Raw genomic sequence first — 25,204 nt, 5'->3', positions numbered from 1 at the left:
TAGTTGGGAACTGATTTACGACTCTAGATCGGTGGCTGAGTACCTACACATTCAATTCAATCCGTTTGGGAGACTTATATTTAGGTACTCTTTAACACGAATTGGTTGAAAACAGCATGGTAATTATAATAGGTAACTTTTAAATTTCATAAAAACACAAATTTATTTACTCGCTTTTTAAAATAATTTATATAGGCAGTTCGTTAGCAAATTGGATAGTATAAAAATAGTTTATATGACGATTGAACTTAAGGAGATAATTTATATAGAATTAAAGTGGATTGGTAACCCCGCTTGTACAAACGATATATCAACACTGGAGGGCTGTCATTGAGAGAACATTTATAGATAACAATAAATTCAAATCGGCTGTTCCATCATGATAATTTATTAGAAATTTACCATGTCAGTTTTCAGAGTGGATCGCGTGGAACTCAACCTCCAAGCATTCCCTAAAAATCATTATAGTTAATTCCTAGTACACGAAACATGACGGGCCGAATGTTCTGAATTTATTCTCATAAAGGCCAATACTGACAACTAGCTACTATCAACACAACTACTAATCCAAATATTATATATATTAATTATGAGAGCTTGATGATATTTATATGTATATTATTTATATAATTAGCACATCAAAAATAAAGTGAAAATAGAAAAAAATGTAAACTTAAAACTTGGCATAGTCATTCATTAGGTTAAAATAACTCTGTAACAATATCCACCCTTGAAAATGAGTCAAAGAAATATTATAAACTATCTAAAAGTAAAAAAATGTAAGAGTAAAAATTTCTCTATCTAATACATAAATCGTTAATACGTTTATGTTTTGATACGTATTATATAACGACAAGTTGAATATTGCAGTAATATTTTGCATAAAGATATCCCTATATTTTTTTAACGACCTTTGGTTTTAGTATTTAGTATAAACGAAAGCCTAACTGTAGCTGCCGATTTGCCCGCCAAGCGTAGCAACAACTAGCAAAATCCACCAAGGAGGAGGCCTATACTCAGCAGTGAACAGTTAACGACTTATATGACGATGATGATGATATGTCAAAGAAGATAATAATTGATTTTAAACGAGCTACAGTTCGTTGAAATTGGTATTACTTATCGTAGAAATGTTTGAACGCTTTCTATCTTAGCCCACAGCACGTTTAATCTAAAGTACTGTATGGGAAATTTATCTATCGGTCTTTCAATGTCTTTTCTATGTATAAAGTTATAAATGTTTCAAAGGCTAGGGCAAAGTGTAATAACAAAACACAGGGCCGCATGGAAAGTAGAGATATTTTCAATTTCATAACTTGGTCGACTTTTTAGTTGGGATGTTGAAAAATATATTAAAATGCGGAGAATTACTTACAATTTCTCATTTCAATGTTTGTAATTCTTTGCAAAATATAAAAATAATTTTTTAAAAACGGATTATTATTTTTAAACTCCTGAACTCGGCCCTTTGACCGTTCTTTCAGAGGTCGACTTTTCTTTACAAAGTTATTTTAATTCAAGAAATAACAATGCTATGTTTCAGTTTTGCAGCAATTTTTTACATTTTTACCTTATATAATATCATGGTATATTGATATTTACAGTTTTAGCTTCGTTATGTTTTTATTATAAAGTAGTAAAAGTAGACAAAGAAGATAGTAGGCTATTCCTTTAATATGTTCAAGATTAACCATTTGTTATCCTTTTTTTAAAGAATATTTGGTCACCATAATTAATTTTAAGAATAAATCTATTCTTTTAATTATGCATTTTGTAATAAAGTAAATCAATTACAGGATTGTCGTTATAACATGACGGTATAAAAATCGTGTCGGTAAAAAATTACGCCATGTACGAGACAGTAAGTATGTTACAATATGTTTGATTTTAGCTTTCATGTGATTGGCTGAAATGGCTTACGTATAACAAAGTACTAGTTTCCTATTGGTCCTGTCGATAAAATAAAACAAAGAAAACGTAAAATGTCGGCGAACACTAGGGGGCAGTAATGATGTGTCGGTGACGCGGTTTTTTTTACACACATTACATTCGATTCCTCAAGTAATTTGTTCCGTTTTGAGTTGCGTTCTGAAGAAGTTCATCATTTTTATAAAAAAAATATTGTTTTGGTAAGTGTCAATGCCTTGTAAGGAAAACGAATTATTTAGATTTTAATAGACTTATCGTATACCTATCAAATGTGTTGTTGAGAACTTAATCTAAAATAAATTCAACTATCCTTTTACTCGCTCAAGTCAATGAAATTCAGTCAATGTAATTATTGTACATCATGGTACAGTTGAAGATAAGCGTCCTCTGGAAATTTTATAAAAAAAAAATCTGTGTAAACGCTTCCATAATAATAAATAATGATTAAAAAAGTTCGTTTAAATTAATAAACAAGTTGTGGCACAATGCAACGGATTGTTATTCCTAAATAATGAATTTTTAATATACATTAAAATCGTGTCACCGTATTTTATTGTGAGTTGGCGGGAAGACGCCGGGCCAATTTAAGGTTATGAATTAATAGAAAGTATTATTTTCTTTCCTTTTTATATGTAAATATCATTTACGGTGCAGTTTTTGTCTAATCTTAGGATTTTCAAAAGTAAACATGGCTTCTGTAGACGAAGAAGGTTCGCAATCTACTGAAGAAGTACCTGCAGGGAACCCCGAAGAGCTAACTAAAAATCCAACGGCCTTAAAAGGTACATTCAAGTGATATATAATTAATTTTCAGCAATTGTATTTGTGTGTGTTTGCTTGTCTACTGTATTGGAAAAAAAAAAAAACTATTTACATGGAATTTTTTTCTTGTTAATATTGCCCATGAACCATTGAATAAATTGAAATGGATTATTGGTTTAAGAACTTAGTATCCTACACATAAGTATGTAGAATTGGTCAGTGGATACCCTTAGAATCATACAAAAAGCCTTTTACACCACATTTGAGTCGAGTGTTTATAAATGTCAACTTATAGATTTAATTATAATAAAAGCACACACTATCCACATAATACACATAGTATTATCGTTTACAGGAATAATGCCAAAAAAACTTCACAAGCATTTAGATCAATTACAAATTCATTCCTACACAATAGATTTGTTACAGAAAGCCTTCATCCTCAATACATATCCTGTTGCATAGTCAGAAAATTTTTAAATTGTCACTGTCATCATTCTCACACATAATTTAGAGTCTACCATGCTTGGCTAAGGCTTGTATGGCTAAACATTTTACCCCCATAAAAAGGAAGATGTTACATACAATAAATATATAAAAATAATAATAACATTTATTCAGCTATAAAAAATAAACATTAATAACAACTTTATATATTAAAATAATAATTTTGTAGTAGCGGCTGAAATGGTCTCCACTCAGCTTAAGCTGCAGTGTGTTGCTGCTTGCCACCACTCAATAGGTAGCGCTTTAGAAACAGAATTAAATCTATAATACACTATTAACTGGACCTTATACATTAACTGTAAATATATTTCACTCTATGTAATTTGTTACTTAGATTTTTTTATTAATAAAGAATTTGTTAATTGACTATTTAATTAAATTTACATAGCCACAATCACACAAATTGGCTGGCTTTGAACTTTATGTAGAGAAACCAAAAATGTTCTGGTGTCACAGCCCAAAACACAATTCTATTTTTCAATATTTATATAATATGTAAGAAAAGTTTTTATTAACTTTATCTCTGACTTTGTCTTCATTACTATGCTATTTTTTTAATGAGTATAAAACCGTAATCATGTGTGCGCTATTTAGTTAGCTCATCATGATGAATTCAACAATAATTAACCACTACTGTTTCCGGGGGACTGCATCGAAGTCAAATGGATAGGAGGGTATATTGCTAGCAATGGAGCAGTTAAACCCTGTTATTGACAAACTTTTTGCTCCCAACTAGGATATCTTAGTTGACCGAGATAAATAGTAACCTCTATCCCAAATAATACATGTAAACCATGTGAGGTTCATTATGATTGTTTAAGCTATTAAAGTACCAAGAAGTATTAAAGAAAGTTACTTTAACATTTATAATATTTATGATATTTTATTTTTAAATAAATTCAGTAAAGGTACACACTAAGATTATTTAATACTAATTGAGCCAAGTGATGTTGATGAACCAAGTATAGAAAAACAGCAGTTACTGAATATTTTTTTAATATATTTCAGAGGCTCATGAACAGATGGCAGCTCTTGATGTACTGGTCTGTGGTCAGTGCCATTCTGCATTTCATTTTGTTGAAGAATTCAAAGAACACAAAAGTGGTAATAACTGTACAGGAAAATCTCCAGTCAGAGACAGTGTAAGTATTTTTTAATTAAATCTATACTATATTTCTGTTTGATGCTAGGTATTATAGTCATAATTTTGATTACTACATCTCTAGTTTAAATTAGAATAAAAAACTTTTCACTTTATAACATACATCACAGAAACCTCTCAAATTATATTGTCCTACTGGTGAATGAGAATCTGCCATTTATTTATATTTTTTATTTTGTGGATTTAACCACAAAATAAAGAACCAAATATTAAAACCTATTTCACTTACATATTTTTGTTGTAGTCTTGATGAATTGTTTTCAAAATAAAACTTGATTTTTTTAATAGCTTTTTAAAATGGGATTCTTTGCTGTTTCTAATAATTTATTGCATTGAATTGTAAGATTAATATACAATTTATCCTAAAGAATGAAAATAAAGCTCAAGTATGGGCATTCCTGCTGTGGAAATGTTCATCGGCTCGAGACAGCTCTGTTATAAACACGGACAACAGTTGGAAACTGTACCAGCAGTGGTGTCGTATGGCAGAGGCACAACGAAATGCTTGGATTACAGCTGGTACCAATGTGCAGTCCCTCTCTAAGTTTGCACATGCTAAAGTTGTAAGTGTTATTTAGTTTATTTCTCATCTTACATTCCAAGATGTTAAAGTAACAAAAGAAACTCATTGAGTTTATGTTTATTAATCTAAAATAGATACGCTTTATTGTTTCCTTCAAAATATTACAATAGTGAACTTATTACAAATACAACCAATTACATTATAAGATTGCACTCTAAAATCAATAGGTGGCCTTATTGTTAAAAGTGATCTCTTCCAGGCCACCTTTGAATAGAAAGTAGTGACTATAAATACTTTGACAAGAGATATGAAATTTTGTTAATCTGAGATATTATATTATACATAGAATAATTTGAATATATAAATATATATTTTAGCTTACTGATACACACTTAAATAATAGAGGTGGCTATTCTGAAAATAAACTTTAGAAAAAGGTCATTCAAAGAAACTTACAAATATCAAATGAATAAAAAAAATATTTATTTGAACCTATGTTTTTTTAAGTTAGTTAATAAAAAAGTGATTACTATACAATTTTAAACTTTTATACATGAATATAGGAAATTCATTGCATGCTTAATAGTTTTAAGCTGTATATTGGTTGTATATTATTATATAAATAAAACTTCAATGCAAATGATTGTATGATTAATTTAATTTTCTCATTTAGATGGAACTTAAGACTGATGATCAATTAGTACCAGTACAAGCACCAGTATCAGAATCGAAAAAACGCGGTAGACCCAGAAAGATACCCAAAGTTGTAAGTTGTTCAATAATCTGTATCTGATTTAACAATACTAATAAAATTTAATTTTAAAACTTTATATTTGTGTAAACTATTTTATATATATATATGTATAGTTATTTTTATATTTTTCAATAATTATATGTCACAACTGTTTTATCACCACTGCCCCTCACAATCGCTTTCTATTTTTTTCTTATGGTTAATTGGTAGAGAATGCCATAAACATCAAGTTTACCATTTGTACAAATTTCATTGTGCAATGAAGGGTAAATAATTCTTTTATTACACTAACAAATTATTGTGACCAATTCTTTCATGTTTTCCTTGTAGGAGGATTCTGAAGCGGGTGAAGAAAGCGATGATGTGGTTAAAACACAAAAAGTTATTGTAAACAAAAACCCTGTCAGTCAAAATATATCTAAGTCTAAGGTATACACAGTCCTTTTTATATTTTTTCTATTAAATATTCCCAATTCATAGAATTCCTTAAATACAAAATTAGGTTATCTGTAATTATTATTAAAAAAAAAACCTTCAATAAATCTGATTTATTTATTATGTAATATATTCTTTAAAGTTAAGGTTTATACATAGAGAGGTAAATTTTCTAAATTTAATAGCTAATACAGAAATAACAGCATGCATAAATTCATGCACCTCAAATTCTAGTACACATACACATTTGATCTCTAGTTTTTTACGTCACAGATAAAATGAATTGAAATGTGAAATTCACTATTTAAATTATGAAATTGTGAATACATCAACACATTGAATCACACATGCATAATTGTACTGTTTTGTTTGTAGGAAATAATGGACAAGGAGTCAGTCCGAAATGCACAAGAGCGTGTTCCTCCCGAAGAGCGCATCGCTCGTCGCACAGAGCGCGAGGGCGCTGACCCCTCGGAGGCAGGCGAGTTTGTGGTGGAAAAAATACTCGCCAAGAGGTTCAACCCGCGTCGCAAACAGTATGAGTACCTGCTGAAATGGGAAGGATATCCACAGTAAGTTGTTTTCTACATTATTTACATTCAGCTAACACCTTCACCCCTCATACATGTTTACTTTTTAAAATGCTGTTCCACATCATCAAATAAAGAGTATTATTCTAAGAAAATGTAAATTACTTGACTAAAATAATATTCAACATTGTAGTAAATATTTTTTATAAATAGAAAACCTATGCAACACATATACACCACATGTGTAGGTAGTATGTGAATAGAATATATATACATATTCTATGTTTATATATATATAGAATATATATAGATAGGCATTTACATAATAAAAAAATTACTGTAATATTCCTGAGCATGCCTTCTAAAGCTTATTGTGACGTAATATTTTTTTTAGTGAACAGAATACATGGGAGCCAGTAGAAAATATGGAAACATGTAAACATCTTCTGGAAGCCTTTGAGAAGCAACTGGCGCGTCAGAAGGAGCTCAAGGCACTGAGAGCACAGCAACAGCAACAACAACAGCATCCAGTGCAGGTTAATAATCGTAACTAATATTGTAAATTACCGTGTGGTACCGGCATAGAATGGGCCACCCCTTCTTTTTCCTTGAATGTCGTGAGAAATTACTAAGGGAGGACGAGAGGTAGGCAGCAGCATCCTTCTTAAAACATTTTCAAAACCTAACTGTGGTTGTCCATATACCTGCCAAGCATAGCAACTACTGACAAAACCACCTAAGGGGAAGGCTTATGTTTAGTAGTGGACAGCTAAAGGCTAATATGATGATGATGATGATGAATATTCTAATTGAGAATATATATATTACTCACTATAAAATATATGTTACCATATCCCATTCACCTGAATCAGTACTAAAAGAAGTTCCGAAGTGCTATATATAGATATAACCCACCCCTGTACTAAATTTCATTTAAATCCATTCAGTAAATTTTTGCATTAAAGAGTAACAAACATCCATCCATTCATCATTACAAACTTTCGCATTTATAATATTAATAGGATACTGCAGTAAGGCAAACAAACTGATGGCTTGTTTGGTGAAATTTGGTATAGATTATAGATTATCATTATTTATAGCCATGAGTAGTTCCTTGAACTTATAATTCTAAAACTACTACTAGAATATTTGTACTTACTCTAAATGTAACAATTGCAATTTAAAACGTAACACTAAAAAAATTGTCTATATATTTAATTTCCAATAATGATTTTAAAATCAACAAAAAATTAATATTGAAGCATTCAATGTATGGCCATATACTATATTTAATAATTCTATTCGGATATCATGACTGAATTACTAAATTAATTTTAATGCTTGGAAATATCTTGAAGTCTGAATTCAGACAGTATTCTTTACAAAAGTTCAAATTTTAAGGTATCTACTATTAATACACCCGATTTACTTCCAAGTTAAGTAATTGTTGTTTTTAACATATCTAAATACATATTATATAGACATATTTCTGTTTTGTCGTTATATAGATGAAAGTTACTGGATTATAATGTATATACTTTTTTCTTTAGGTGAAACAAATCAACGCACCTATACCACAGATTGTCAAACAGGTTGTAAAGAAGACTGAAAGCCCAGCTTTAACCCCCACGGGGTAAGTAGAGGTCAATTGCTATTTAATAATAATAACAACAAAATTTGTGTGAGGTGTCATCATTTTAGTTATTGATTTCACTTTTAATTAATAAGTGGTTCTAAAGAGTTTGTTATATGAAAAGAGCAATCATTTGATACTCTTTGATTCTCTGCTTGATTACCCTATAGAAGTTCAGGAACAAGATTACATATTTAATTTTAAGAAAGTAACCATGATAATTTCTACCTGTAGTTATGAAGGATCTACCTGATATGGTATATTATTTTTAGCAGTGGGGTAACTTTAAAGCTGAGTAACGATTTTAAATGATTCCCTCGCCCAAAAATTGTACTCACAGCCATTCTTCTTACCGAAATAACCAATGAAACACAGTTGTTTGGTGGCATACGAGTATATGCAAATTAGCTAACCTATATAGAGTAACTTTTGAAAAAATCTCATTTGAGTGAGACAAATATTTTATTAAGGCATTTTATATTTAATAATTGTATTACAGTCGCCTTCAACGCACAAGTAAAGCACGAGCTCTAGATCAAGTGAAAGCATGGTGCGGCGCTGAAGATGAGCCGGTACTCAAGAAAGTCAAAAGAGAAATATCCAGCGAAGATGAGGATTACTCTGATGCGGATATTGTCAAAAGTAAATAATATAATTTATTTTAATAATAAATGATTTTAAGAACAGGTAACATTAGTTAAAAAATCTATTATATACTTTCATACAATAGAAGGACCTTGTTAAATATTGATCACATTGATTTTGAAAGTCGATAACTATTTATACATAACACATCAAGATAAAACATATACTAGTTTGTAAGTTAGGCTATAACTATTAAAAACCATATTCAATTTAGTGCAGAAATTTATGCATGATACTGAAACAAGTACAAACAGGCAGACAAAAACTCTAAAAATAGTTGTTTTAGCTTCTATTGTTGAAATGGTTTTTATGATAACTAAAGAAATTTATGGGAAATATTTATATTATAGCTGAGAAGAAAGTACTTAATGGACAGTCATCGCCAAAAGCTGCACTGGACCCTGAGTTAGTGAAGTCTCTCGGTCTCAGTGGCAAGGGAATGCCAAACATTAAAGGTGTAATCAAAGTTGATCCTAAACATATGCCGAATCTCACTACAGGTATAATATTTTATGTATTATCAGCCATTGACTGTCCATTGCTACACACCGACCTCTTCCATAAGGGGTGTTTTGCCAGTAGTTGCCATACAGGCTTTTAGAGATGCCCATCCCTTTACCATTAAGTTCACGTAGTCGTCTCTTACGACACCCACGGGAAAGGAAGGATTGGCCTATTCTATGCCAAGACTAAATGGCAAGTTTTATATATAGTAATGTAATTTTTTGTCTTGTCTTTCGCTGCGTGTTTGGCATAGAATTAAAGAAAAAGAATGGCCCCTTTCTTTCCTGTGGGTGTCGTAAGAGGCAACTAAGGGAGGGCGAGAGATGGGCAGCAGTGTCTCTCTTAAAACATTTTTAAAAGCCAATTCGCCTGCCAAGCGTGGCAACTACTGGTAGAACTCTCCTTATGGGGAAGGCTTATGTCCAGCAGGGGACAGTTAACAGCTAAAATAATAAATAAAAAATGTAATATTCTGTCTTGTTTTTATCGCCTTTTTTTATTATGAAATTATTTAGCTGTTGGTTTTCCTTAATAAAAAATAAATGAAATAGCTATATTTTATATTAATTCTACTTTAATAAATTGTTTTATCTGGTGGGTTTATATTATTATTATATTATTATAGTCTTGAAATATAAAAAGTCTGAACGATTCAAACTATTTTTTTAATGGAATGGTGATCCGGCCTGCGCTAATGGTATATGCTGGCAGGGTATCAGTGAGGGATGATAGATGAAAATGAAAAAGCAGGTCAGTTAGCCCATTGTGATGTCATCATCTTGAATTTAGCACAATGGTTTCCAGGGGGAACCGCATGCAGGTCAACCTGACAGGGTATATTGCTAGCAATGGGAATGGTAGTCCGCATTTCTAACAATACCTTCCCCTGATTCAAATGGTTAAACAAATATGAAATAAATAATAACATGTGTAATTGATGTATTTTTTTTTGTAGGTGTATACATAATGTCAAAGAGCTCAGGTATAATGAAAATTGATTCCCCTGGAAAGTTGGGACCTGGTCTTAACATAGACCAAGATGTGATCAGAAAACAAATATTAGCTGCAAAACAGGTACATATTTTTAAGTACATTTACCCAACCCCCCCCCCCCCCCCCCATGTCTCATTTATCAAACAGAACATTTTTTTGTATATTTGTTTTGATATTCTTATATTACACTATACTTGAAGTTATTACATATGTAGATAATTATGTAAATAGCATACATATATACATAGCATAATTTATTTAATTTTATTACAGAAAAAGACTGAAGATATAAAGAAATCATCCCCTATACGCACGCCCGTTCCTACTCAGGTAAAATAAAGTAGTCATTATAATATATTTTTTATAATATGCCGTGTTCATTTTTATTTATAAAAAAATTAACATATTTTGTAATACAGTTACAAGAATACAGTTTATAGATTTTTTTTAACTACATTAATTCTATTTGAATTCAATTTGAAAGCATGTAAAAAATACTTCTGAAATAATGTCAAGGCTAAAATGTAACAATATTTTCTATGCACAACACATACATTATTACAGATTAAGAAGACATTTGCATCTGGTGGTCAGCAAGTGACTGAAAGGACAATAACTACACCCTCTGGACAGAAGATCATACAACGAACTATACAACGACCTTCTGGTCATAGCGAAGGAAAAACGCCAGTCACTATACTCAATAAAAAACTGGCACAGGTTGGTTTTTACATCGGTGTTTACTAATATATATTAAAATATTTTTAAAAACTAATCAGCTACTTAAATTATATTAGAAAATATTATCTATACAGAAATATAGTAAGTATTTAATGCCATCTGAAGTATTTATGTGAATCAGCTAATAACTTAGTACCTCAGATTAACAGTATTTTATTATATAGTAAGGTGTACGAGAACCTAGCATAAAAAAATACAGTATTGTGTGGATTAATTCTACATTTTATTTAACATTTCTTTAAATTGTTTGCTATTTACTTACGAATACAGGTTTCATCTTGAAATTGTACCCCTAGTGCCCAGGAGAGTGTAATAAATTATTTAATTAAATTTAGGGTGACAGTCTACTGCGGCGGGGTGGCTCAGGCCGCGGCCGTGGTCGCGGTTCTTACTCCGCCATCTCCACGGCCGCCGGGAATGTCGTACGCATTCGCGAGAAAGCACCCATCCCCATCACTTTCGACTTCGATCAGGTAAAGTAGATCTATACTTTTAACCAATACTTTTAAGTAGACCTTTGAGTAAATATAGTTATGCATGCTCTATTTGTCTATCAGTAATCTATTTCACATATTGTAATGTGATAATTGTAAGGTAAAAGTTGATACCAGCAATATGGAGTGTTGTTGCTGAAGATATTGAAAGCCAATAGATGATATTTTTTTATAGGTTGCTAATTATATCAATGTTTTTCTCAAACATGCTTGGAAATGTGAGCATTATTTTGACAAGCTTCTTAGAGATAAATCAAAATTGCCGTACTGGCCAGATAAAGGGGGCAGCGGCCGGCAAAAGTTGTATGAAAATCCATTCTGTCGTGTTTTGTGGCCAGATAAATTAATATGTAAACTCATATCTATCCTGTAATTTAAAAATGGAATGATCTACTTCGAAACATGGCTACCAAGGAGGTAACTAATAAAAGGTTTTATTTAAATTTCGAACTGTCTTGCAAATAGAAAGCTGTTTATTGAAAAAAAAACAAAGGAACATTATGGCGCGTGAAAAATTATTATTGTTCGTTATTCGTCATTAAATTTAAAAAGTAAAATTGTGTTTTTGATTTCCGTGCATTGTTTGAGAAAAGTACTATACAAGCCTTGGCCACAACTAGGCATTGATGCACTAACTCGGCCCACATTTGCACGGTCGTCCATCAATGCCTCAGTTGCTGGCCGCTGCAGTAATGTACTATATCATCAATCATTTAAAGTGTAGCATAGTATGCTAAATTCTTACTTCCATTATAAATGCGAAAGTAAGTTTGTTTACCTCTCAGTGGCTTACTGGTTTAACTGTTAGTTATGAAATTTTGTATACATGGACTATATGGGACAGGACATGGGCTACTTTTATCCCGCTCAAATATGATTGAGTTATAGGTTTATTGACTTAGACAAGTTAATGATTTATATGTTACAAATATACATTTAACTCTGTTGTATTTCATACTACCGAAAGTGGCAATTATGTACTGGATAATATATAAATGCAATGACGATTTGTGACAATAGTTACTAGTTTACTAACTGCTATTTGTATAATAATGCAGCCATTTTTTTTTTTTAAGTAATACATGTATATGATCTAAGATGTACTTAATTACTCGTACACGCAGTCGGAAGCATCGTCAGACACGTCAGACGGCATCGAAGACCCGTTCCCACGCGACTTGGGCCCGCTGCCGCCACCGAGCCCCGAGCGGCCGTTGTCACTGTGCCCGCTAACCGGCCGCCGCTTGGCGCGCGCCGAGGGCGAGCCCACGCCGCCGCCCACGCCGTCCCCGCCACCCACGCCACCGCCGCCCACGCCACCGCCAGAACAGCCTGCTACTATGCTCATGAAGGTACTTCTTTACTTTAATAAAATCATAACGAAATTAAAACCTTACAATATATGATTTAGAAAATTTATAAAAAGAACTATTAAGGGCGGTCTTTGAATTATTTTTCTTTTTGCGCATTAGCATTTTGAATAAACTTGACTAGACTTATTAAGATGAATTTTTCATAGTACATTGAGTTAAATATGGATGAACATAAGCATACACTGCAGGAAGTTATAAAATTACAACCAAAAGGGAGTACATTGATATTATCTCACAAATATGTGTAAAAATGCTGTATAGCAGCCCAAACTGAAGTTGGGAAAACAGCAAGTAATAATAATGATTTATTACAAATCGGGTGAATGCAGATGAGATGGAAGTCATTAGCATATATTTGGGAAAGTGTTTTACTAGTTAAACTGAATATTTTTATAGAAATATAGGTCCTATTTTACCAACCACTTATTAATGAAGTAAGAATAAAAATATAATGTTTATCTGTAGGTGGAAATGTCTCCTGGTGGAACGACAGGAATGCTTGTACAGGGTGATGGAGCGCAGCCATCATTACCTGTATTAACAGACGAAGATGGCGTAAGTACTTTATAATACAAAATAAATTTGTTATTATTAATGTGTAAAGTGCTTTTGTATTATTGATTTCATATTAATCAATAATTCTTGCACAAGAATTCATTGGATCTACTGCTGGCATTTCTATAATAGGGTTTGATGTATAAATGTAATGCTTTCATCAATAAGACTACATGATCTTTTTTGTAACTATATAATCAAACTACTTTAAAAAGAAAGAGGTTCTCAATTCAGTTGTAGTTTTTTTTATTACTTCTAAATCGATTTATCGATCGATCAGAAAAAAAACTTAATTTTTTTATCTAAAAAGATATACTTGTAAATTGGTCTCATAGACATTTTATGAAAGTCATTTAAATGATTTAGTTTTTAGACCAAAATAACTTGTTTCGTTACAATTGAAGATTTTTTGTGGAAAATAATTGTGTATGTATTCATTATGTTTACACAGAAATATTTTCAATTTTTTTTTTATATGGATATAAAATGTTTTTTTCAGACGGAAGTTAAAGTAGAAGCTAGTACAGTGAAACAACTTCTAGAAGGTACAGATGAAGGTGAAGAAGTAAGTCTACTACACACTGGCCATGCGCCCATTATGATCCGTGGAGAAGATGGAGTTCTATATCAAGTGAGTTTTATTTTTATTAGGTACTTATTATATATCTAACGATAGTAACAAGTCCAAGGGGAATTGAATAGAGATCCGTCTAATAGGTTATGTTGTTAGCAATAGAGCTTTTAGACCCATTATTAACAATCCTTTTCCCCCTAAAACTCAGGTTTATGTCCCATCTATTTAGGTTGCTGGTGAAAATGAAGCAGGCCAGACGCTGCTAGTTGCAGCAGAGGGCGTCGAAGGGGCGGTAGAAGGTGTCGAAGGCGCTGTAGAAGCAGACGGCGATGGTGTTATGTATGTTACAAGAGATGACGGACAGGTCAGTAGGCAAAAATGTAATGACAAGATGACAAGATATTTCATAGGCAGTAAATTGAAAATACATATTCAGATTTTAAATAAGAAAGTTTTGTACTTCAAATAGTAGTTTTTATTCCACAAAAAAAAAAAAAAACAAAAGCTTCAACCTTACCATAATTAATATGGGATTATCAATAGAACAAATCCAATCAATATTGTTAAAATAATTATTAAAATCGATACAAAATTTGTAACTCGATCGCGTAACTTAATTAAAATAGATTAATGTAATGTAACATATGTTACGAAAAGTTTATAATTTTGCCTTTTTTGTGTGTTTACTAACTAAAGTGTTTTCAATTTATCATCCTTTTCATATCTTGATTATTATTTTGTTATAAAAATTTGTAGACTGTCTCTATTTTCATTTCATAGCGACCTAAATATTTTCAGATTCGATGTTAGTAAATTTTCATCATAGTCTGTAGCTTTGCCACGCAGAATAAAATACACAAAGGACAGAACAGAAGATAAGACATAGTCTGAGATTCTACTCGACAGTTGTGTAAGCCTTCTGAGAAGCAATATTTCATTTTACCAAATTTATGTCTTCAGGCTAATCGAGGTTCACAGTCTATTATATCATGATAGAAAAAGTGTTACAATAATTATGAAAATGGCCATGTAAATATGATTATGGGTACAGGATGTGCTGGCGATTGACCCGTCGCAGCTAGCGCAGTTGATGCCGGGCGAGGCGGCGCCGGCACTGCAGCAGGTTGCCGTTCAGGTGGAGGGCGAGCCCGGCGAGGACGCCACGCAGGTCATCGCACAGCTGCTGCAGGCAGACCTGCCTTCGCCAGGTTGGCCGTTTTTTACAAGCTTTCATTTAACTTACAAAACTATTTATATTAGTTTGTTTATTTAGGTGTCTAATTTTGCAAACTGAATTAGAACCACTTTTTAACATCCTATGAAACTGAAATTTTTGTATACACCTTTAGTTCTGATGATAGTGACAATGAAATATATTTTTATGAGATAGGCAGTAAAAGCCGAGTACCAAAGGTTTATCCTTGGACACCTCTTGTATTTTATGAACATGACCATAGTTATTGCATGCATAAAATTTTTAACTCTTCCATTAGCACAAAATTTAAGTAGACTAAACAGTTCAAGTGTGCGGGCGAGCTACTTGCAACTGCTAGTTATACTGCAAGTAATAATAAAGTTATTTATTTTTATAGGCGGCACGCGACGAGTAGTACTCATGTTGCCTGATGGGACATTAACAATGACTGAATTGGACAAAGAACAGTATGAGTCTATAACGGAAGCCAGCAAGGCTCAGGAGTGAAAACAATTATAACGCCTGAACTGAACATAACATGGAAAAATAATTATTGATTTTGCTTTTCCAATGCTTGTTTAGCATTATGAATAAATTAATGCTGGACATAATGATGGACTGTAAATATCAAATGAATATGAAATTATGTAATATTCAGATTTCAATGTAAAAAGGAAATGAAAAGATAAATTTCACTATATTGCTATATCATAATAAGTCCTTTAAATATAAAAATGCCTTTAATTGATCGTACAGTTATTTCTATACATGTCATTTTAGTAATTAATATTGATCTTCATTAAACACGTTTAAATTGGGTATGGCATATTAAAATTAGCAGTATTGCAAGAAAATTCATTTTCCTGAAACAAAGTTTTGGTAATCTTTTGAACTTAGTAGTTCTTCGTTTACAAACAAGAGTCAAGATTGTTAATTGTGATTAAAAAACATAGATATAAAAAATCTTTAGGTTCATATTTCTATCTGTACAAAATTTATATCTATGGTAAATACTTACCTGAATTAAAAATAATCTACCTAGTATTTTTTTTTATACCACTGAGGTGGCAAACAAGCATACGGCTCACCTGATGGTAAGTGGTTACCATAGCCTATGAACACCTGCAATACCAGATTTACCGCAAATATGATACTCCTTGTACACATTATAATTTCTGCACATAGATCACTGGATGAATGGAAATGAGTACATAATTTGCATTGAATAATTCTAATTTCTCTCCTTAATTGTACATCTTAAATTTTTTTTTATATCGATGGTAAGAACCAATAGTGTGATTTTATTTTAAGAGTCATACTTCATCGAAGTGTATTTAATGATAGAATGTTCATGTGTCGTAAATGTGTATATACAGTATGTTCGGTCGTAAATTTCGTTTTCTCATGTAAGGTATACATGTTTGAAGAAATGTTATCAATATTCTGAAAGGCTGACCACATCATTTGGTCTGCCTTTGAGAAATGTGTTTGTTTACCTGTATTTGTAAGCTATTGGAGAATGTTTATTAATAATTAAATCATTAGTTTTAAGTATGTACAGTATAAGTATTTTTAACGACAACTAACTTGCAACGAACTATGATGTGGTGCTAACATATGATAATTTTACACAAATACCATTCAAGTGAACAGTGGTCAAAAATTATAATCAATTCACTTGTAGTAGTAGTGCTGCACTTTTAATGTTTCGTCTTTGATATAAATTTAAAAAATTCTTCGAAATATAATAAAAACTGCATGGTTAAACTATGTAAAAGACAACAATAAGTTTCGTTGCTAAAATGTTTTATAAAAAATAAATCAAAAAATAAATTATTTCTTCCAAAATCATTTATTATTATGCGACTAACATGGAAGTAAACCATTTCGGCAGCTAAAATAAAATCATAATTTCATAATGTAAACATTGCACGCTGCTAACATCATGATGCGGTTAGGCCAGATAAATGAATAATCAGCACTTAATGATATGAAAAACTAAATTCATGACTAGTTTCTCGTGTCGTCAAACATTACTGAATCATATCGTAAAATAGTTAATATTGTTGACATTATGGCGGCGGACAATTATTCTTATAAAAGTGAAGGGAAAGGACGTAAAAATTATATATTTACTGTAAAAGCCGGTATATTGGTAAATCTTAGGTTTTACCATGGTAATATTTTTATAAAATAATATGTAAATGTAATGATTTTATATAAAAAAAAAAGATAATTTTTGGAGCTTACCACCAAACCTAACCATATAGATAAGTTAGGACTCCGACTATCAGCACAAACACCACTACGCTCTAAACATGTCTTAATTATGTCTATTTTGTCTAATGTTACAGAATCAGTCGAACATCGTTGAAACCCTGCTTTAATGATATAGCCAAACGTAATGATTAGACATATCGAACATTTACGTTTAAAGAATATAGTCATATTTATCTGGTCATATCATAAAAAGGTCAGTCACATTATGAAGTTATCAGTTTTACGCTCTGGACATGACATATATATATATATTACGCAGCATAAAAAAAAAGAAAGTAAATTAAGAATGTCCTTTGTAGTCACCTAAATAAATATCTACATATAGTTTACTGTTCGCGTCCATAGCTGTTATACACGCTAATGGCATATTTGGTTTTCAAGTATTTGACTTTTTCAGGTAATGTGCTATTAAAGCCCATTTACAGCCCACCTAAACATGTAGCAAACGAATGTATTGAAATTATGTTGACATTGTATAAAACTAAATGGCAAGGTCTATAAGAGATATAACAATTATTTTTTTGTGCAGTCTTACTATTTTAAAAATAAATTTTGTAATTTACGCGGCCTATTATGTTACAAACCGTTACAAAAATATATGAGATTAGTCTGTTCTTAATTGTTTTCGATTATTTTTTCATCACATAGTTCGTTGCTAGTTATTAATTTTATTATGAACATATTATTGCTTTTTTGGCATTAATTTTTCATATTATTTTTTGGGCAACAATAAACTTCTTTGGTCAATAAATCTTGGTTATTTTGTACAATTCTACCATAACATTAATATCATTTATCAATAATTAAAGACAAATTGTTATTATAAATTGCAAAATCATTGTAAATAGCACATTTCAATGCCAATGTATTTGATTCCATAGTTTCATATACTTAACGTAATAGAGACTCAGACAATATAGTTTTGATTTTTATCTATATATTTTTTTTATTATGTTTCCCTTTTTATCAATGATAATGAAAGGTGTTGAAAATTTTATAATTGTTCCGCCCATTACAGGTACTACGGTAAATTTTTTAAATAGATAGATAGACAATTTATTTGCATTACTTACAGCACACAAATTACAATAAAAAAAAAAAACATACACGTAATACACAGCAAAAGAGACAAAAGAATAAAAATAAAAAAAGCACAAATAAAAAAAACAAAAATACAAAAACAAAATACATAATCTAACAATCTCCTTTGTATAGTTCCTATTATTTAAATATTCGGCTCGTAATATCTTTTAATTACAACTTGATGGTCGTGGTATGGGCAGCATCGCCCCTCTTAAAACATCATGAAAGCCTAACTGCAGTTGCGGACCCGCTTGCCAAGCATTGGTAACTACTGTCATACCAAGACTGACCTGCTTTTTCTACCTATCATCTCTCACTGGTGCTTATACTATTAGCGCCGACGGGGTTACAATTTCATTATACCATCCATTAAAAAAAGTAGTGATCTTTTAATGAATGAAATAGAATGGTCTTCTCGCCTATGTTAACTTTTTTAGAAGATGATAATGCAATCGTAACCCGCCTACGCTATCGGTATACACTTACGGGGTACCAGTGTGGGGTGATAGGTGAGGATCTAAGCAGGTCAGCCGATCGTGACGAATTCCACTAGAATTAACCACGATGGTTTCCAGGGTGAACCGTGTGGAGGTCGACCTGACAGAGTGTATTGCTAGCAGTGGGTTAGTTAATAGTTAGACCCCATTACTAACAGTTCCTTTCTCCCCAAGGCCAATATACCTATCCATGAACTGTTAAGTTTCCATTACTATGAGTGTTTTTAGGGCTGTTCCGGATGGATTGTGCCCGTTTCAGGACTTTAGCGAAGCTTCACGAAGACGTTTCTGAGAGTACATAATATATATAGCGCCTTTTTAAAGGGGCCAAGCCCTCTAGGAGATAATTCTTAATACGAGAATACCCATTAATAATAATCCCTTTTCCCCCCTATGCTAACGGTTTTTTTAATATGTGAAAATGGTAATTTCGGTACGTTGTCAGTCCTCAGGAATGATAACGCATGGGGGGTATCATGGGCGAAACAGTATACTCTATTATGTCCATGGTACTGCTCATGTCTATAGGCGACGGTTACGACTTTTCATCAGATGGGCCGTCACTTTATTTGTGATTCTAAGTTGTATAAAAAAAATATGCTCTGATCACAGATTAAAGAAAACGTCTGATTGACAACTTTGAGATGGGCTGTCAGTGTCACATAGGCGTCTAGGTACAATATTGTAATAGCTACACACCAGTGGTGATCTTAACGATTATTATTCAATAATCTATATTTTATTTTAATATTAATTATTCTACAAATTAAATTAATATTTTATGTTATTTTATACATTATGATCTAAAAATGTATATCGATATCTAGCTTAATATAGACATCATCATATCAGTTATTATCCGTCAACTGCTTAACATATTCCTCACCCATTGACTGTTATAAGGAACAGTCCTGAGCCACCTGCATTCACTAACTCCCAGCAATGCATTTGAAGTTGCTACTCCGTCTAGTAGAGCGTTGTCTTATACTGCGTTTGCCTGTACGAGCGTCGCCACTCAAGAACGTTTCTTCTCTATCGGTTATCAGTTATGTGACCGGCTGGTCGTATAATAGGCTTATTGCCATTTTACTTTACTTATCCGTCGGGCTATGTCTATCACTATGGTCATTTTGCATATATCCTCATTCCAGATCCTCATTGTTATTTTAATTTGATTATCCTTCTGGTTATGTCGCTCACTTTGGCCCTCCATCGGATCTTTTCATTTCATGTATTTATACACAGCTCTTAATCCGATTAATTAATTGAAAATTGAAGAAGAATCGATATTTTTAATAAGCCTAGTTCACATTGTGACTTAAATGAAGTTGATACGATAAAATCGATTCATCTTACTATCGATTGTTTGATCAATTAACAATGGTAAATAGGCAACACTATTAATATTTTTCGTTCTGTTTTTATGAGTTCATTCAAAATTTATAGTCATGTTTATTTCAAAAATGAATAAATAGTCGTTATCTACTGGTAAATAATACTTATTACACTTTAGTACTTTAATGTAGGAAACTGTTTTGTTAATACCTGTGTAGTTATTTCCACAAAGGTTTTTTTTTTCAGTTTTAATATCCATGAAAAGGATAATGTAAAAGGACAAAACAAAAAGTACATTTGGTAATTCGTAAACCACGTATTTATCCTATATCACCCTGTCTGTCTTTGAAGAAATTATAACTAATTCCTAAATAACTACGAAGGTTACAACTTTTACATATATTCTAAGCTTTAAGAATAATAATTATTAAAAAATTCATATTATGGAAACAAAAAATATTGACGTTATTTTTTTCATTGAGGACGCAACAACTAATTGTAAATCTTTATTTTCTGAGGCCCTATCTCTTGCTTCACATGGTAAAGTACTGTATATACGGCATGAGGAATTGAATGAACTCCCACAATTATCTCAAGATTTACATTTAGCAAGTAAACATTACATGAAAATGATAAGCTTTTTATATGCAAAGACTTTGAAATCATTAATAGAAAGTGTCTCTACTTTGCCTGATTGGCAGAATATCCCATCTACAGTAATAATAGAGAACTTAAATAGTTACTATGAAAAAAGAAATACTCAAATTGCATGTGGTATTGTTGCACTATTAATTGATACAGTAAAAAGTTGTGCTGATGTTTTAAAAGTACCTTGTAGACTTTATATTTCATTGTCTAAAGATAATATAAATGAAGAACATTATACTATTTTAAAAGAATTATATGGTGTTAATGAGTGAATTTTACTGTTAGCATGGATAATATATAATTGTATTTTGTTTTATTTAAGTCATTTTTTTGCCTACCTTGTTCTGATGATACCAGAGATTAATGATAATGGAATGGCAACCCCACCTACTTTAATAGTATATGTTACCAGGGCGCCAGTAAGGGTATTTTTTTTTAATGATGATAATGGAATGGTAACCCCGCCTTCGCTATCGGTATACACCGGTGGGACACCAGTGAGGGATGATAGGTGAGGATGAAGCAGGTCAGTTAGCCCACCGTGACGTATTTAACAATAAATCAATCACGATGGTTTCCAGGAGGAACCATGGGGAGGTCGACCTGATATATGTAGTATATTGCTAGCAATGGGGCTACTAGTCCCCATTACTAACAATTCTTTCTCCACCCCCCAGTGAGGGTAGTAGGGGAGTATAGTATTATATTATCTGTGGCTTAGCACATTGTGATGAATGCATCTGGAATTTAGCATGATGGTTTCAAGGGGGAATACAGGGAGGTTGACCTAATAGGGTATATTGCTAGCCCATTGATAGTAATATACCCTATGCTGGTCTAGTAGTTTGCATTATTAATCCCATTTCCCTAATGGTACACAACTTGCCTGCATCCAATAATGCAAAGGGAACTTTATACAGTACATTGACATAGTCAAGCCATAGCACAGAGATAGATTTGAATAAAGAAGAAGTTTATTAAATGATTTATCATTATAATTTGGTCTTAACCATTTTTGCTAGGCTAAATTTAAAAAAGTACTAGAATTATTATTTAATAGCTTTGTTACATTTACATGTCTGAAATCGAGAGAACATTAACTGGAGTCTTTGAAGACGACAATACTTTGGTCCTGTTTAACCCCTCCAAGACACAAGCTTGCACGTTCACCACTAGGAAAACCCTATTTGCTGTGCATGTGCATGTGCCCAACAGTTCCAGGGCATGTCTCTTAACATCTCTAAAAGCATTAGGATCCTTGGTGTTGATATATCTAGTGACATATAGTTCCGTTCCACCTCAAAGATAGGGTAAACCTGGTATTCAAGTAGTCTTTACTGGGTAAAGAGGTTTCTTCAGGGTCGGCAACACACGCTTAATACCTCTAGTACTGCAGGTGTTCATAGGCTACAGTAACCGCTTACCATCAGGTGGGTCGTATGCATGTTTGCCACCTCAGTGGTATAAAAAAAATGTAGGTTGTAGAATTTTTTTATACTATGTTAGTTTATGTTCTTTAACTTTGACAGCATTCAGGTTTTTCAAGAACATTAATAGTAATATTTACAATATGCAAGTGAAGGTACTATTTGGAATATTTAAATTATAAATTTAGAGTGAATAAACAGTAGAATTTATTGGTACATAATAATATGTTGTTATATATTTACAATACATCAATAAATATTTTATTTAATGTTGGGATAGGAATGCAAACAAGGTTTATTAGTAACATTATTTTAGATCATCTAAATTTTAGTACAATATACAACAAAAAGAAAACAAATATTGAAAAAATAAATAAATAAAATATATAGTAATTATGATTCCCCTTCCCAAGTTTGAGAACTCGACCCATTGTTTTTCCAAGGAATCCAGAACTCCTATCAACATCATCATCTAATCCACGTAGTAAATTGTCTTGATATCGGACTTCATCACCAATCTGTATTGACATATGCTTTAATGTACTTATCTTCCCAGTTAATTCTTCAGCCATTCGCTCGTTATCATGTTCTAATGCGTCCTCTGTGGCTACTCTAGGAATTGGCTGGTATGAATACCCATCTCGGGCTCGACGCATGTTGCTTCGGCCCGCCGTTTTGATGTATTATTAGTACACTAAATTTTTCAACAACTTTCACCACGTATTTCCTCGTTTCTAGATCAAAATTTTATTAAGAGCTAATCAGTCACAACTCACACTTCGCTTGTACCGAGTTGCTAACAATATGAAATACTCATTAGAAATCCAAGATAGTAATGAAGATAATAATGAATAAAGATATGAATAACATTAATATATAAAACTGCTTTAATGAAATATGAAATGGAATAAAAAAATATAAATAGTTCAATTGGCACTGTAGTAATAATACAATACGTCACTAAAAAATGTCAAGTGTCATAGATCATCATGTCATCACAGGTACTATTCTTAATCTATGTAATCACTGTATGAAACTAAGAATAATTCCGAAATCTTTGGTATTAATTTTGAATGAATTTGACATTTATTGCAATATATTTAATTCTTTAACCTGTGTCCACGATAGACGAAAATAATGTGTCCAAATACAATTTAAACTGAAAACATGAATTCAGAAACACGATCATTTAAACTAAAAAGAAATCAGACATGAAATTCCGCCATATTCATGGCTTATGCGTATAATAATATTATATGTATATAATACTAAAGCAGCTATTTGAGATTTATGCTCTCTTAATTAAATTAAGTTACTCTTACTTAAATAAACAGTATTGTCCTCTGTCTCGCTCACAAACACACACTGTGACACTTTTCTGACTTAGGCTACTAAAATACAACATAAAGCCATTTTTGATGTAAAACAACATTTAATATAAACTTATTTGTATTTATAAAATATTTTTTAAAAGTTACTATAAAATGTGGAAAGTATTATACCATTTAGGAGTTATGAATAGTTGCGACAACTTTTATAACTATTTGCCACTATGGCTGCAGTATATATATATATATATATACTGCAGCCATAGTGGCAAATGATGGTTTCCAGGGGAAACCGCGTGATATATATATATATATATATATATATTCCCCCATAGATTTAGCAGATATATATATATAATATATATATATATATATATATATATATATATATATATATATATATATATATATATATATTTACAGTATTATTTGTCAAGATCAAATGGTATATTTTTTCTTTCAGTATATCGAATAATAAATTCAAAAAAATTAATGACATTTTTATATGTCTAATTTAAATTTTACTTGTGATTAACAGCGTAGTTAATTATGCTATCGATAAAAACACGTCACCAAAATTTGCTCTGTTTTCAGTAAAATACCTATCCCAATCCCAAAAAATCGAATTTAAGGATATACATATATATATATATAATTTTTTTAATAAATGATAATGCAATCTATCGGTATACACTAGCGGGGCACCAGTGAGAGATGATAAGTGAGAATGAAAAAGTAGGTCAATTAGCCCATCGTGATGAATTTACTGGAGCTATAGGCTCGCTGAGTTAACTTTAGACACGTTTTTATACATATCACATATACATATCACAGAACAAATTCGGTCGCATATGGGTTCGCGTATTTATGCTTTGCTATCAATTCAACTGGTCGATTTAGGGATTGTGAGAAATACTAAGGATGACATTGTAAAAAACATAAATATTTTATCTAATATATGATAGCATCGATATATTAATGTTTGATAATATTAAAAGTTTTTAATGATTTAATATGACCCACTAAAGGATCGTTATTATATCATTTGATAAATAATAATAATAATTGTAACTGAATAATATATATTATTATTTATTTATTATTTTTAATAAGATTTCTTAGGAGCATTAAATTATTGTGGCGATTTTAAGAGATATTGTCTTTAGTTTTAGGGAAAAAAGTATTTGAAAGTTGGTAATACTGTGTGATATACATATACGATGTAAGTCTTTGATCGTGTCTAAAATAAAGCAAAATTTTTGATCGTGTACGAAGCATATAACAAAAAAAGGAATCT

General features: G+C 31.5%; 2 protein-coding genes across 6 annotated transcripts; one reads left to right on the top strand and one right to left on the bottom strand.

Moving 5' to 3' along the window:
• The first annotated feature begins 2,007 nt into the window (after nucleotides 1–2,007).
• On the top strand, nucleotides 2,008–18,527 carry LOC113520746 (uncharacterized). Of its 5 annotated transcripts, none has more exons than XM_052891710.1 (21): nucleotides 2,008–2,129; nucleotides 2,601–2,711; nucleotides 4,207–4,340; nucleotides 4,729–4,923; nucleotides 5,557–5,649; nucleotides 5,968–6,066; nucleotides 6,448–6,644; nucleotides 6,997–7,138; nucleotides 8,153–8,235; nucleotides 8,735–8,877; nucleotides 9,231–9,380; nucleotides 10,340–10,458; nucleotides 10,651–10,707; nucleotides 10,942–11,097; nucleotides 11,454–11,591; nucleotides 12,737–12,964; nucleotides 13,451–13,540; nucleotides 14,040–14,171; nucleotides 14,344–14,478; nucleotides 15,166–15,322; nucleotides 15,707–18,527. In XM_052891710.1, the coding sequence occupies exons 2-21, from the start codon at nucleotides 2,618–2,620 to the stop codon at nucleotides 15,814–15,816; spliced, it is 2,652 nt and encodes an 883-aa protein (XP_052747670.1). In that variant the 5' UTR covers nucleotides 2,008–2,129; nucleotides 2,601–2,617; the 3' UTR covers nucleotides 15,817–18,527. The 5 variants fall into 5 exon arrangements, with proteins under 5 accessions (XP_052747670.1, XP_052747674.1, XP_052747669.1 ...); XM_052891709.1 differs by lacking the exon at nucleotides 2,008–2,129 and adding an exon at nucleotides 2,143–2,518; XM_052891714.1 differs by lacking the exons at nucleotides 2,008–2,129; nucleotides 9,231–9,380 and adding an exon at nucleotides 2,142–2,518.
• A 4,242-nt stretch (nucleotides 18,528–22,769) lies between these two features.
• On the bottom strand, nucleotides 22,770–23,546 carry LOC113514920 (BET1 homolog). Its single transcript, XM_026899014.3, has one exon. The coding sequence runs from the start codon at nucleotides 23,233–23,235 to the stop codon at nucleotides 22,897–22,899; it is 339 nt and encodes a 112-aa protein (XP_026754815.2). The 5' UTR covers nucleotides 23,236–23,546; the 3' UTR covers nucleotides 22,770–22,896.
• Between the last annotated feature and the right edge of the window lie 1,658 nt (nucleotides 23,547–25,204).

The sequence above is a fragment of the Galleria mellonella genome, unplaced genomic scaffold, assembly GCF_026898425.1.
Source record: "Galleria mellonella isolate WM207_F2 unplaced genomic scaffold, CSIRO_AGI_GalMel_v1 utg1432, whole genome shotgun sequence".
Lineage (NCBI taxonomy): Eukaryota > Metazoa > Arthropoda > Insecta > Lepidoptera > Pyralidae > Galleria > Galleria mellonella.
This window is presented reverse-complemented; position numbering and strand designations above follow the sequence as displayed.